Raw genomic sequence first — 16,198 nt, forward strand, 5'->3', positions numbered from 1 at the left:
GCCCTGTAATGTTTGACATATGGCCATCACATAAACTTCAATTAAAGTTTAAATTTATCTCAGGTAAAGATAGCCATGATGCTAAGTACAATTACCTCTCACCTAATCAAATTTATACTCATTTTGTGTACTTTGGAAGGAGTCATAATTCTTTCATGAAAAAACTCTTTTCAGAAGTTTATAAACTAGAAATGAATATTGGATATACATTTATTTAAGTTTTGCTTATATTTCATACTTTTAAATGATATAAAATGTAAAAATAAGTTTATGAAACAATCAGGGCAGAGGGAAGAAAGGAAATATGAAAGTTAGAATTCAGTCAGGCATGAGCTAAGAACATAATATGCCTGCTCTAAAATCATACACATTTGCCAGGCAGCAATGCCAGATGTCCTAGGTTGGGGCTATAGCTTCCATTGCAGAGAGAGACATTTCTTCTGAAAGCACTCAAGTGGACACTATAATGACTGTTCAAAGTAAAACCCGCAAGATAATACAGCTACCAGCTTCATGGGATTGTTTCTTCCAGTGTCTCTTGTTCAACAGGAAAATTCCAATGGCTAAAGTAGGAAAATGTAATTCAAGCAAAATGTCAGCAAACACTGTCTTTCTTCAAGAAATGCCTTGGTTTTGATTTGTTGCAGATGTTGTGATTGTTGATTATATCGTTATTATTCTCAGGGGGTGGTGTTTATAATGTGAATCAAGTAGCATAGTGGAGCAGTTAGAGAATAAGCTTTGGTGTCAGGCTGACATATTCAAAGTCTAGTTGTATCACTTATTTGTGTGACCTTGGTCAAGTGACTTAACCCCTCTGAGCTTTAGTTTCATCAACCGTGAAATAAAATGATATGGTTATTGTTAAGATTAAACTTGATGGACATGTGTTGTGGACGCAGTTGTATGAGGGGTTCTAACCTTCTGCTGTGCTGTGGAGCAAAGCTGACTACTCTCCGGCTCCACCATGCAGGTTGAATTGAGTGAAGCGAGATAAGCTGAATCCCATGCTGGCCAGGTGGGAATTTGTGGGACTGTGCTACACACTGCTGAATCAGGCCCCAGACATGCTATACAGATTTTATGGGGAAAAAAACTCTCCTTATGTACATGGGAGATTGGATTCAAATGGAAAGCCAGCAGATGAGGTCTACGGACAGAAAGAAATCCATAGAAAAGTGATGTCACAAAACTTCACCAGTCGCCACACTAAGATTCACCATGTTCATGCTCATGCCACTCTGAATGACAGTGGGATGGTCCAGGTATTGGATTGCTCTCTAATAACAACCAGGCTTTGAGGAAATTCATGCAGACATTCGTACTTGCTCCTGAGCGCTCTGCTGCAAATAAGTTCTACATTCACAATGATATCTTCAGGTACCAAAATGAAATCTTCAGTGGCTTTGTCACTGGTCCTCAAGAGGAATCTGAGGAAGAAGTAGAGGAACATGAAGAAAGACAGAAGACACCTGAGATGGAACCTGATGATTATGAAATTTTTGTAATCAGACTGTTAGCAATGGCTTGGAAGAATATTTAGAGGAACGTGTTGTTGAACCAGAGCCTGGTTCAGAACAGAACCGGAGCAAGAACCTGTATCTGAAACCCAAGAGGAAAAGTGTGAGCCAGTATTGGAAGAAATTTATTCTGAGGATGCTCAGAAGAGTTCTTCTCCAGCACCTACAGGCATTGCTCAGACTGTGCAAGAAAACTTGTGGACATTTTCCTGGATGTCTGTGACTAGTAAGAACTTTCCACTCAGGAGAGCTGTTCTAGTTACTGGGATACCACCTTATGTTAAAGTACTAGCTTCAGAGCCTGAATCTCAGATTCCACCGCAGGGGCCTCAGAGAGATCAAAGAGTACAAGAACAACTAATAAATACTCCTCCCCAGAGGGGACCGAGACCAACCAGTGAAGCTGGTGAGAAAGGTAATGTTGAACCCTGAAGGACTGGAGACATCCTGACAGTCACCAACTCCTCATCGACAATCTACCTCTTGAGATAGACAAATCAGAGCTTAAGGATTTCTTTCAAAAATAGAGGAATGTGATTGAGCTGCCTGTTAACAGCAGTGGGAAACTACCCAATTCTGGTTTTGATGTGTTTGATGATTCTGAGGCTGTTCAGAAGGTCCTTAGTGACAAGCCATCACGTTCAGTGGTGAGGTCTATCTGAATGCGGAAGAGAAGACTCGAACTGCCTGGGAAACGAACTGGGGAGATAACGGCCTGTGAGGACCTCCCTCGAGCGGGGCTGAGTACTGGAAAAAGTGGTCCTCCCCAAGGAGGCTTGGTGCAGAAACCAGGATTTGGAGTGGGAAGGGCAGTTGCTCCAAAGGGATGAGTTGTTTTTCACTGATCTTCACTCAGTAGTACAAACCCCCGCTTCTTCAGAATGGTGAATTTCTTCAACCATCCTATGGTGTCTTGCAGTATGATTCTGGTCTCTTATAAACTGCTTAAGTTTGTACAATTAAAAAAAAAATCAATCAAAGTGTAAAGCATACGGCATACTGCCACACCCAAATGCTCAGTGAATGATAATAGGTGTTCACAACAGCAGATACAACAATTTAAACAACTTCATTTGTGCACATTGAAGCATATCAATAGAAAGTTAACTTGAAAAATCAAAAGATCTCTTCTTTTACCATTTCATATTCCAAGCCTGGACTGTCAATCCTAGAGGATGAAATTCTCTGCCCATTCACATATAGTTAGACTGTAATATGTCCCCATGCCTGAGGATGGAGGAGCACTCCATATGGTCACCTTTCTCCAGCAATTTGAGAATTACAGTAGGTTTATGTGCACAGAGAATCTATCTTCCTGGGAATGGCATGATAGTGCCTAAGGCTTTTTTCTTTTTATCATGTGTACAAACCAATAAATCACAGCCACTGTCACAAAGGCCACTGGCTATAGAGAAGAATAAGATAGTACCAGAAAAGGATTAAAGAGGACCAGAGTCGCCCTTTAAAAAAGTGGAAAAAAGCAAAATTAATTTTAATAATATATCTTATTTAGTTCAATATCTCTGAACTATCATTTTAATAAAATAACTAATATAAACAAGTTATAGTTACTTTACACTCTTTTTTTTTCATTCTAGTCTTTGTGATCCATTGTGCTTACACTGACAGTACTTCTCAGTTAAAACTAGCCACATGTCAATTTCTCAAGAGCCACATTTGGTTAATTTTGGGCAGATGGGTTTTAGAATAATGACAGTAATGAAGACCCTGCTCCAATTATTTACTTTTTCATCTCACATGGTTACATTTTTCTTTTGTGATAAGAACACAATCCGCACTGGTTTTCACAGCCAGAAGTTATGGGGACTTCTGTTCCTAGTGCTAGAACCCTGGTCTGGAGAGGTGAGTGTGGGGCTGGGATCCCTTGCTTCTCAGAGGGGACCTCCACAGTCAAGATAACCCTCCAGATTTTTAACCAACAGTTAGCTGTGGAACCAGCCCTCTCTGTGTCTTCATCCTTCTCACCACTCTTCACCTGGCTTCTTCTATATGTTCAATATTAGACTACATGTCCTGAATTGCAATTCTTTGTTGTTCTTGAAAAACCCATTTTGATGAAGAAATACCTGGCTGTCTTTCTGTTAAACATCTCCAATACCCAAAACTAATTCTTTGCAAGAGGCAGGAGCTAAGTAGATAAAGACATTAAAAAAAAAAAAAAGAAAAGAAAGAGAATTAAACTGAAAGCGTATGATAGAGCAAAGCAGTGATGCCATTCAATGCTAATCATTTGTTTATTTAGTAAAAAATGTTTTATTGACCAAGGAATTCAAGACATCAGATAGCCTGAAGTGATTGCCTCTGTGCTCCCCCACTTCAGACCTCTATTACTGCTTCTGTACCTACTCATTTTCTTCATAACACTTACCAACTTCTAAATTAATATATATTTATTTATATATTATGTTCTGGGTCTGTGGTCTATCCCTCCTACCCTCTTAGAAAGTAATATAATTATGGGTAAAGATTTTTCTTTTGTTTCTTCACTGATGAATTCAAAATGCCTACAATGATGGGAACTCAATAAATATCTTAAAGGAATGAATGAATTAATATTTCTATAGTAGGGGTAATAGAATCTCCAGTTAAATATATATGTAACATTATGAATTATTGTGTTGGCGTGCACACACACACACACACACACGTCATTTTTCTATTTCCTATCTACTTGGCATAAAACAAAATTAATTAAGTATGCAATTTAACCAAATAATGCATTTCTTTACCCAGGTGTTCTGAAAAGTTTAGGTCATACCATGACAGTATCTAGATGCCGCTGCCAAATGTTTTAATAGAACTTAGTAAGCTTACCAGCACACTGCAATAAATGACCTGTTTACTAAGGTGTGGTTTGATTCCTGTACAACCATTTAAGCCCTGAATAAGCCCATTATAATTTACAGAGACCAGATTTTGTATTAGATGAGGTTAATTGTAGAATTTAGACTTTTTTGGATAATAAAAGATTTTTTAACACTAAATTTCTCCTCATTTTATATAAATGTCAACCATTGTATTAAATTATATTAAATCATGTTGTTCCTATTTCAAAATTAAAAACTATAACATATATCCTATTGTATCAGTCTTTATTTTTCCAAACATATTTGCTTTTCTAAATGGACAGAAGTTCCCAAAATTTATGGAGACCCACAAATCTATATACATTTATAGCTCATATTTATTCTGAGAGGTAGACATTCAATTGATAGAACACTGTCTCCTAAGTTATATTTTGGGGGAAATCATTTATCTATGTATTATAGGCAGGATTAATAACCCACTGGATTAAAATATGTCCTTAAAGTTATGTTTTATGCTGTACAAAAAGGGATATTTATGGCTAAAATGCTTATTTTCAAAAAAGCTTATCTGCAATTTCTGCATTCCTTTTTCGTACTCTGAGAAAAGAGCCTTAACTTTTTGATGTCAGGTACCTCATCCATAAAGCTGGCATGTTTCTTATTATTTATCCTTAAGACATACCTTAAAAAATATTGTGATGACATGTAATCATTTTTTTTTCTGAAACTAAAGATGTAGTGTGAATATAAAAGAGTGGCTCATATGTTTTTTTCTTGCTCTTCTCTGTAATGGATGTCATTTGGAGTTTTAGTTCTAAAATATTTATTCTTTAGAAAACGCTTTAGCAGAACTATCTGAATACAAATACATCCTATAAATGCCTCAAAGCCAAGAAATAAAGAAGAATGGCTGATATTGTACTTTCCTTCTGTAGGGACTTTGTTTACTCGAGATTCCTCTGTTTAAATGACCTCAGTGCAGTAAGGAATTGTCATGCCCCAGCACAACTTAACACATCACCAAGATACTCTTCTGCTGATTTGCTTAAAGGCCTAACCTCTGTCCTTGGATATAAACGATGATATTATAAAAGTCTTTTTGTGGTAAATTCCTAAGAGTCATCAAAAATAGCTTTTCAAAAAGCAAAATGAAGTTGAAAAATAATAATAGAAACAAAATCAAAATCTTTCATCTTTGTTATACTTTAAAAAACTGTTTTCTAGTAGTCAACATTTATGGTGTTTTTACTGTGTGCCTAATTCTGTTGTAAAGCTCCTTGTGCATGTCAACTATTGTGATGCCCCAACAATCCTATGAGATAGGTCCTATTATTCTCCTTAGTCTGAAAATAACAAAACAGAAGCATGGAACACACTAGGTAACTTGCCCAAGTCACTTGTTTAAGAAATGGTAAATCTGAGTTTTATACAAACTTTTCTCTTTGCAGTCCAGTTCAGTGTACAGATTTGCAGAAATGTGACAATGCTTGACTTTTCAATCTAATCATAGAGGAAACTTCATATAGTTTATTTTTGTTGGTTAGATGGTTGATTTTTGTTTGTTTTGTTTTGTATGTTACAATATTCAAGAAAAGAAAGGTAAAAAAAGAGAAAATTTCATCTGTTTTTTTTTTTTTGTATATAATGTCCCTTATATTTAAAAATTTCAGTGAGTTGCTGAATATAAGAAATTTTTAATGATTTTTTTTTTTAATTCCAGCAAAGACTAGATACACTATGCCTGAAAAATAAAACCATGGCAAACTTTTTACATAGTTCTATGGCCTTAAGTCAGGAATTTTTTGCTTTTAATAAGTGCTCAAAGCTCGGAAGACTAATCTAGTTCTCCCAAAATGTGCTGTATTGGTCTGTTCACAGCAGTTATTTCTCGTTAGCAGACAGATTTGGTGATTTAAGCATAAGCTATACTCTACTATGACAACATAATTAGCCCCCTTTATCATGATAGGAAGAAAGATACATTTTTCCCTTTAATAACACAAGTATTATTACTATCTATAACTGTAGAGTTGTTTTATTTACTAAAATATCACTTTGAAAGCACACTAAAACAAATTTTGAAAAGTTAAAAATGTGTTCAGCACCTTTATTCATTGAGCAAGCAAAATAATTAATTGAAAAGTAATTTGAAAGTAGGAAAATGTAAATCATAGCTAAGCGGCCATATTTGCTTAATGCAAGGTCAGGCCTCTGTCAGTAAGTATAGAAATAGCCAAGGGCAGATAACTTCATGTGAATCTCTTTTAAATACAGAATTTCCCTAGATCTAGAGCCATTTTGTCAAAACCAGCTCAATTTGGGAGACAAGAAGCTTAATTCTGATAATTGGAGTGTGGCCTCTTGATAGAAATAAATAAGTAAATAAAGTAATTAATTTACTTAATTAATATCAATACAATCGTGAACTCTGTGGCATTTTGGCAGCTACACTGATTAGGAACTGAATGGAATGAGTATCTAAATGAGAACATTTAAAGAGGGCTTTTATGATAATAGCATTGTCCTGTTTTTATGTATATTACCTTATTTAATTTTCACAATAACCTTATGAGATAAGTAATTTTAGGGATGCAGAAACAAAAACACATAAACCTCATTAATTACAGAAGAATTATTAATGGCAGGCAAGTGGATCTAGGCTCCATGCTTCTAATCCCCCATGGTAGGCAGGGTTATGGCCCAAAGGATATCAGGTTGTAATCCCTGGAAACTATAATCTTTCCCTACATGGCTAAAAGGGTCTTTGAAGATGTGCTTAAATTAAGGATCTTGAGTTGGGGAGATTGTTTTGGGATTGTTCGTGTGAGCTCTAAATTTCATCATAAAGTATCCTCATAAGAGAAAACCAGAGGGAGACTTGACACAGATAGAAGAGAAGGCAATGTGACCACAGAGGTAGAGATTGTAGGGATACACCATAAGCCGAAGAATGCTGGCAGCCACAAGAATCTGGAAAAGGCAAGCTACAGATTCTCCCTGACAATCTCTGGTCAGACTGCTGGCCTCAAGACTGGGAAAATAAATTTATCTTGTTTTAAGTCAAAAAGGGGTAATTTCTATAGAAGAGAAATAACAACCACTGTGCAACACTCCTCCTTCTCCAGATCCTCATCATGGGGTAGCTTCCTTCTAAATAGCCGGTGAGCTTGAACAAGTGAGTTAACCTTTCAGGATCTTAGTTATATTGAAAGTAAGGGAGTTGGACATGTGTTTTCCAAGGGTTTTATAGCTTTCCACCATAAGAGAAATTGTTCCAAGACCTTCAGTAAAGGGTATAGCCATTATTGGGAAATTTAACTTAATTCAACATTTATCAAGGATCTATTATGCATGAAGCACCATGCATCAATATATATTTGACTTCAATACATTTTTAAAATTTATAAATTCAGTTATTGGCTGGGATTAGTTTTTCTTAAAGTAAAATTTAGCAGTGATGTCATAACTGATAGAAAGATAGTCAAATTATGAAAGAGTATGATAGGTTAGAAAGTTACTCGTATGATTAATCATCTTTCATATGAGAACTCTGAGTTATTATAATGGAAATATTTATAATTTATTACAAATGTTTTTTCCTTTATAAACTTTCAAAACATTTTTAGATTCAGTATCTCTTTTAATATTCACAAAACCTTATGATGCCTAAAAACAAAAAAATAACCAATATTAATAATGTAATTTTTCAATTATCTTATTATACTGTGGAATTTAAGGATTTTAATTTCCACTAGAAAAGTCTACTGAAGTATGCCCCTCAGAGAATTCTTTATTTCATTGTATTAGTCTATCACATTGCCAAGATTTTGTCTTTTAAAAAATATTTTACTCTAATAAATTTTTCTGCATAATAAAGTAGAATTACTGATGTAATTAACATTTTTAATAAATGTAAATAATTCTTTAAAACTTAGAGTAACATGTTGATTTTCTTTTTCAAAGATGATTGTGTGACCCATTATACTCAAAGCTTTGACCTGTCTAGACTTGCCTTTCTTATTGTAAGTCACATTCACCTTTTCATATGGTGTCCGGCAGAATTGCTTGAGGGACATCACTGCTGATGGAAGAGGGGGTGAGGGGAAACATGGTTTTCTCTCCCATTTATAAATATGTACATTGACATAGTGGGCTTCTTGCATATTGTCTTGGATAGGCATTTCCTTCTCCATCTCCCCATGGAGACAGAAAATTAGTTTTCTCAAAGAAATTCCCAATGCCTTTACAATCATAAGCTTTAATTTTCATCTGCTTTTGTGTTTGCTTCCTTGGATTTGTATAAAGAATTTTCTGATATTTTTAACACTAAATCTTTTGAAACACACCCTTCTCCCATTTTCTAACTCTTACCCATATCTTTTTATTTGAGTGTCCAAAATTTCCATGAAAATTGTCCTGAGGGGAAAATTATAAATTGTTCTCTGCAAAGATGCATCAATTCTTTGATTATTGAAAAATAACTTTTATTATTTCTTTTGGACACTGATATTTGGTATATCTCTTTAAAGCTTTATCACAACCAAGAAGTATTTGACAAAGTATAAGCTTTTCTTTGTCTAAAATGCATATTTAATATGTTAGTCTATTCAGTCATAGGCCCTTACGACAAAAGAGACCTTCAAAAGCACTCATTCATTTACTTTCATTTTACAAATGAGGAAGATGAAGGCTACAAAGTCTTTGAACTCCCAGTTAAGCCTTCTTTCCTCTTAACCACATTCTCAAAAACAGAGTTCATGTTTGTAGAATGCCATGAATTATATTATACATAATTTGTAGTTGCGATATTATTATTGTGTGAAAATTTATTGAAAGCATCAAAATTCTCTAATAAAAAATGAAACATCATTGGTGCCCACATGTGTTTGTGTTCTAAAAGCCTTTCTTTGATTACTGTGTAAATAGTAAATAGGAATCCATGTAGTTTCGGGTCTGATTTTATATCCGCTAATTGGATTTCTCTTTGTGGATTTAGTAAGCCAATATTCATGTTCTTAAGTAAATATCTCTCTAAAGGCATGCGTATGACAACGCTGATTTTTCTTTTAGTTGATGGAATCAATGACTAAATCAGAGGTAGCCCAAGCTGACTTTGCAAAAGTAATCTAGGTTATAATGAAAAGACTTCCTATTTATTTTAGTAGCAGCCTTAGAACTAATGGAAAGAAAACAGAAATTTAGAATCCTAAAGGTCTTCCAAGGGCAGAAATTCATCTTTCTCCTGACAAGAACACCCACATTATTCTGAACTATTCTGTTTTACATCTAATTCCTAGCTGACAAGTGTCCGTTTTTCATGCTCATTCATTCGTCACCTGGCCTGCCTCCTGTCACATCTCTCCAAATGATAAAGGATATGCTTAAAATGCTACCCACCCTCTGCTTGCAGAGTGATGTGAAGGCATACTGACATGAGGAGCTGGAATGCTGGACAGCCACAATACGCTCTATGCTCATTACACTACCTGAAAGTCAGAAAAAAGGTTTTATGGCAGGAATTAAAAGGATTTTTTGGGAAGAAGTATTGCCTCGTGGAGGGTTAAATGTGAGATCGTTTTAGGAATTACATAAAATTTATAGAGAGTTTAAAACCAAACCATTGAAATGAAGTAATTATATGATATTCCATGGTGGTTTCATTAAACCTGTCTCTTGAAGTACATGCCTCTGATGTGTGATCACTATTCTCATTTAGGAAGCAAGAATCTACATAAGATGTCCCTTCATGTGGTGGGAATGTGAAAAACGTGCCCAAAACTGCACCATATCCTAAGAATTATGACGTGCCTCATTTAAGCCCATCACCCCTTAATGGTGCTGCTGACTTTTGTCACCATAAAATTTTGCAAAAGAGTGGTCACTTATGATTATTTCCACAGTTCCTGTGTGCATTACTTGGCTTCCACTCCTCCTTCGCTTCTAAATTTCCCCAAACAGTAACTTCTCCCCCTTTGATTTCTTCATTGCATTTGTCCTGTTGGCCTCCCAACTTTTTAAAACTTTATTCTTCTCTTAGCTCCTCTGAGATTTGTCTCTGGTTTTACATCTGACATGATGTTCACACCATGTCATTTTTGCTGGCAGCTTTCCACTTGAATGTTGCTTTCCTCAGTTTGTTGTTGTTGTTGTTATTGTTGTATGTGCTTTAGTCTTTCCCTTGGTGATATTACATAATTCAGAGCTTCAGCTATCTCTTAGACAACAAAGCACAAATCTACTCAGACTTCATTTCCAAATTCTAGACCCAGTCATTCTCAGGTTGGGGGAATTGTTCCTCTCAGAAGATATTGGCATTGTCTGGAGGCATGTATTTTGTCATGGCCAGGAGGGGTGCTACTGGCTTCTAGTGGATGGTTTCCAGGGATGCTGCTAGGCATCTTCATATGCACAAGACAACCCACAACAGAGAATTATCCAGTCCCAAATGTCAATAGTGCTGATGCTGAGAAATCATGATCTGGACCTACTGAATTTTTTCCATTTGAATCTTCTTTAGATGCACCAAACTGAATATGTAATAACATAAATTACTGTTTTTCTTCTCACGTTCCTGCCCAATTCGGTACTAGTATTCATTTACTAATGGTTCCAACTTAATATTGCAGTAGCTAAGAATATAGTGTTATCCTTGCCTCCTGGCACTTTCTAAACACCTAGGTCTTCCCTAATGCAATCTATTTATTTTTAGATTTTGCTTTCTCCTCTTTCTGTATGCTACCACTAGCAGAGTTCAGGACTTAATCATCCTTCCTTGTTTATTACAATGGTTCCCACTCTGCCTTTTATCTTTTTACCACTACCTCAATCTGTCTGTCACCCTGAGGGCAATATAACATCTGATCTCCCTCTTTTACTTAGAAGGCTTTGAGGGTTTGCCATTCCTTAGCATGGCAGAAAGACTTTTCATAAGTAGATCTCAATTTATCTTTCTCATCTTGATTCTGTATCTCCCACATCTTCATCCTAAGAACTTAGTAAAGTGCCTATCATAAGGAGATAATCAACAAATATTAAAAGAATTTGTTTTGAATTTTTAGATACATATGTGCCTCATTTTTTCTTATTCTCATCTTGCATTGTATGATATGCTGATGAATCTAATAGGAAGTGAGTTAGTATGTTATTTCGAAACTAATTTTAGTCATTATATCTTCTACCTACTCCACATCAGATAGGTGTTTTTCAAAAAGTAGATATTTTTTACAGAGAAGATATGTGAAAAGAACATTTGTCAGGAACATTTTATCTCATAAAATTTATTTGTTGCAACTCTTTTTTATTAGTATTTACTGTTTTACCAAACTTTTTATTTTAATGCAGATAAAAAAAAAGAGAGAGAGAAACTACCATATCAGGAGAAAAAGATTAGAAAAGTTTTTAATGTTTCTGTTAGCAGGACACAGATCAACTAAAAGAGATAATAAATGGATATATGGGATGACAAGATATGTATCAAATCAAGGTGAACAGGCTCTAATGCAGCATCCATTATTTTGCTGTGAGGCTTTGAGTAATTTGATATACCTGTTCCTTATATGTAAATTAAGGACTTAGTTTAGATAACTTTCAAGTTTAATGACTTTGGATCTTAAAAGTCTATTTCAACAATATGCTCAATTTCTTAATAATTAAATGAAAAGAGCCCTTCTGACAGAAATTCTGTCACCATTTGGAAACTCTCATCTTACCTCGGATCCACATACATCCATAATTTTCTCACAATCCCTAAACTCTTAAAGGTTTTCTTTTGCCAAAAAATTCAACAAAATGACAAGTATATAACAATGGATTTTTTTCTCAGTACATTTTTTCCAGGTGGTGCTTTCTGATAGCTCCTTAAAAGACATTAGGGATATTTTTCCAGAGTTTTTGGTTTCCACTTATTAGTTCAATAGGCTAAAATGGTGCTTTTAGGTACTTAAATTTTGATCAGAGACGTGGGAGGAAAAGATGGAGTCATTAAATTTTTATTAAAATCAACTGTAGAAAATTCCAATAACTTTTTATTCAAAGGAGCTGAACTACACAAGTATGTGATAAATTTTTTGGTGTGCCTTTTTAAAAAATGCTGCTTCAAAGCTCTATGGCTGAATAATTTATTTTTTAATTCTGGTGTTTAAAATGACAAGCTGGTTTCTAACATTTTCATGTCCATCCAAAATAATTTTTAAAATTCTGCATATTGCTATAGCAACTATAACTACATAAAAACATAATTAGGTACTTGGTATTTTGGGGTAGAAATGACTACTTAATCTACTAATTGAAGAATTCTCACATAATTACATAATGATAGATCTCTGGACTCATTCCAATAGCTACTCTTTTCCCTTCCTTGTGTTCAAGACACCCTAAGAGGTTACATTCATTCCTTCGGGATTCTAGCATCGTTTTACATTCTGAGCTAGAAATTTGCTTTTGAATTATCAATCAAAAGATCTTAGAGTTAATACAATTTTAATAGTATCTATTGTGAAGAGAGAGAAGAATATGTACAAAGGAAACTTTTTGTGTATAAGAATGTGGTCATCATAGTTGATTATCAAGAAATACTAAGGAAATGCAAGAAGTGAATTTCACTAATTGTTACTATGAGGATCTCCAAAATATTTCAGTGAATATTAAAATAGGAACAGTTAACAGCCTCTCAATTTCATAATTTCCGCCACATGGAATATAATCACCCAGATTGTGATACAGCACTAAAAATATGTGATTAAAAAAATGCAAAGTCATAAAATACTAAACCAGGAAAATTTTATTGCACTTTCTATAAATGAATAAATGTTAATTAATTTTGTCATGTATTTTATTACCTGTGCTTTCCAGATCTACGGAAGACATTTGAGCAGGAACCCCTGGGAAAGGAAGTATCCTTGGAACAGGAAGTCTTGCTCCAGTGTCGACCACCTGAAGGGATCCCAGTGGCTGAGGTGAGAAACAAAAATTTTCTGCATTTAGCAACTGGCACTTAGTTATTCTATCAGAGGTCTAATCCATGGCTAATGGTGCAGTGAGTTAGGGTATAGCATGATGAATGGTTGGTAATGGAGTCCTAACTGCCTGCTGTTGGCAAAATAGATTGATTGGGAACTGATTAATGACTTAGGAGTCAATTAGAATGCCCACTGGACAAAGCCACAGTCAGCTTGGTTTGATTTTGTCATTCTCTTTGCCATGACTTAATAATGTAACACCAATTTTATTATCTTTCTTGATAATATGCAAAAACTGTAAGAAGGGAAGGTGTGTCTGTGTGTATGCTTGTATGTCTGTGAGCCTGTGCACTCCATATAAGTATTTCCTGTTCCATGATGTAATCATGAGCATATCTAAAAGCCATATTCGCACACAATGAATAAAAATGTTTGAGGAATAACAAGTGTCAATTAGTTTCCTCCTATATGCTTTTCATCAAGCCTTTCATCTTCATTTCCTGTTTTTGGTAAAACAAAGCCTATTGATTGCTAATGAAGTGTTATGAATCTGATTCATATAATGACTTTTCATTAGCACCATACAATAAATGCCCTTTGAAAATGCCTGCCTATGGAGGATAGGCCCACGGTACCACAAGAGAGTGTCATACTCTCCTTGAGACACTCCCATCACGTTAGAGTATATTGTTGAGGAAAATCATCAAATACTGTGTCTTTCATTTGTTAATAAATAATTTCAAACTCTGAAAAAAACCTTTTATAATGATTAAGAGACATCCTGATATGCATCAAGCACTATTACTCTCGCTGATCTAGTCTCCTACAAGCCCTGAAAAACTTTAATTTGACATAGCTGTCAATTTATTGGTGGATCTTGTTATCCTCCAAACTACCTTGAGTCCTTTGGAATTTTTACTCTTTGTTGCATATATGGAAAGAGCCATTTTTTAAATTGTTGCATTTGGGGCTTGTATATGGGTAAGCTGATACTTTGTAAAAATGAGCTCTGAATTGTTCCTATCTAAAAAATTACAAAATAATACTAATCAGACTTACAACTTGTCCAAAAATGTTTAATAACTAACAATGCACTTATTGTTAGATTTCTATAGATTTTTGGTCTTTTTAAAGTTCAAGCAAAGGTGGGAGTCATCTAAGTTAGCTGGTCCCATGACAATAAGATTTAAAAATATGATTGGCCTTTCCAAATTAATGATAATAATAAATTAATTAGAAATTTAGGCAGTGTTCTTACAAAATGACTCTGTTTTTCTGTCACAGCCATTCATATTCCATGTGTCAATGAAAAGATACGAAGTGACACTTTTAGTGAAATTTCTTTTTTTTTACTTTGAAAGAAGAAAGCTATTTTTGCCTTATAACTGGCATTCCATGACACTTATATTGTACCAGAGGTTTTCATAATTATAGATGGTTTTACCAGCCACACCAAAACCTTATCTTCCAATACTAACATACAAAATGATTTATTGTGATTAGAAAAGAGGCAACTCTTCACTATTCAATATTTTTTTTATTTATTATAATAGTGAATCTGTCTCCTTAATTTTATTTCTAAAATTCTAATGCCAACCTCTCACTAACTACCTTAAAGACCAAAACATATCTTGGGAAACATGGACATCCATAGCCCCATTTTCACTCAATGTTTCTTATAGATAGCTGATTCCTACAAAGGTTTTCAGTAAAAGATACTAGTAATTTCTTCATTTTTTTAGTCTTCTCAACAAAATCATTCACTTTGTCAAGGAGTAAAGATTCATGATTGCAAACTAATTGGCTGTGAATTTTATTTGTTTCATCACTAGGGAAAAGAGCAATTAACACTTGGCAAGCTCAAAAATCATGTACCCATTGACATTCAAAGAACTATACTTAATGTATTTTGTTTCTTTTTCTTTTTCTTTCTTTCTTTTTTTCTTTTTGAAATCAGAAGAGAGGTCAAACACACATAATGGAGAGCAGATTAATATATTTCTATATAGATTCTTTTCAATACTTTTAGAATCACCAAAACCAGGAAGCTAATGCATACCTTAATGTGACACATTACAACTGTCATTTGCTCAATAGGGCCAGATAAATTTAAAAAGAAAGGGATGAAATATAACTTGGTGACTTAAAGGATCATAAGATTATTTTAATTTAATAATAAATGCGTTCGTTATTTAATATTCTATTTATTTGCTTGAGGAATCTAAAAGCATAAAAATGGCATAGAATGAAATAGTGATCTTAAAGAGAAACCAACAGGTAAAACCCTTGTGTTTTACCATAAATAAAATCCCTTTATATCCCAGCCCACAGTGGCAAGGATTTCTGCTTCTTTTATATCCAAGGCAAATGATTCTGAAGAACTTGGATAGTAAATATTCAATGCATACATGATTGATCAAGTCAATTGATCTTTGTTTTATAAGTACATGTCTAGCTCCATTGAAGAAGTAGTCAGACACATTCTTTGCAGAATATTGGGAGGCAATAATTTTCTTTCTCCCATACAAGTCAGTACGTTTCTAAAGAACTCTACTAATCTTAAATCAAATGGCATTCCATTTTGGGCAAATAATGTCACAGGCATTTCCGAGGTAATAAATAACATTTAATTTTCTCCTCTCTTTTGCCTTTAGTCTCCACTAGTTTCCCCACAGAACTCTAGATTTAAACCCAAATATGACTATTTTAAACTCTGGCTTTGGGCAAGGGTATTTCAATTCTCTGTACCTCAGTCGCTTCAATTTCAAAATGGACATAATGGTAGTACCTATCCAGAACATAGTGGTGGAGTTTAAATGAGAGAGAATGTATGCAAATCACTTAGAACATGTAAAAAGCACTCAAGAAACATCAGCCATTATTAGTATTATTA

At 34.5% G+C, this 16,198-nt stretch overlaps 1 protein-coding gene and 1 pseudogene across 2 annotated transcripts in view; both read left to right on the forward strand.

The window, feature by feature from the left end:
• The window catches only part of UNC5C (unc-5 netrin receptor C), a 326,765-nt gene that overhangs the window by 221,118 nt on the left and 89,449 nt on the right, over positions 1 to 16,198 (forward strand). For both annotated transcript variants that reach the window (XM_016144337.2, XM_016144338.2), the window contains exon 4: positions 13,199 to 13,302. In XM_016144337.2, the coding sequence (XP_015999823.2) occupies positions 13,199 to 13,302 (104 nt within the window). The remainder of the gene's footprint in view (positions 1 to 13,198; positions 13,303 to 16,198) is intronic.
• On the forward strand, positions 258 to 3,694 carry LOC107510626 (annotated as a pseudogene).

Source organism: Rousettus aegyptiacus, unplaced genomic scaffold (genome assembly GCF_014176215.1).
Source record: "Rousettus aegyptiacus isolate mRouAeg1 unplaced genomic scaffold, mRouAeg1.p scaffold_m13_p_10, whole genome shotgun sequence".
Taxonomy (NCBI): domain Eukaryota; kingdom Metazoa; phylum Chordata; class Mammalia; order Chiroptera; family Pteropodidae; genus Rousettus; species Rousettus aegyptiacus.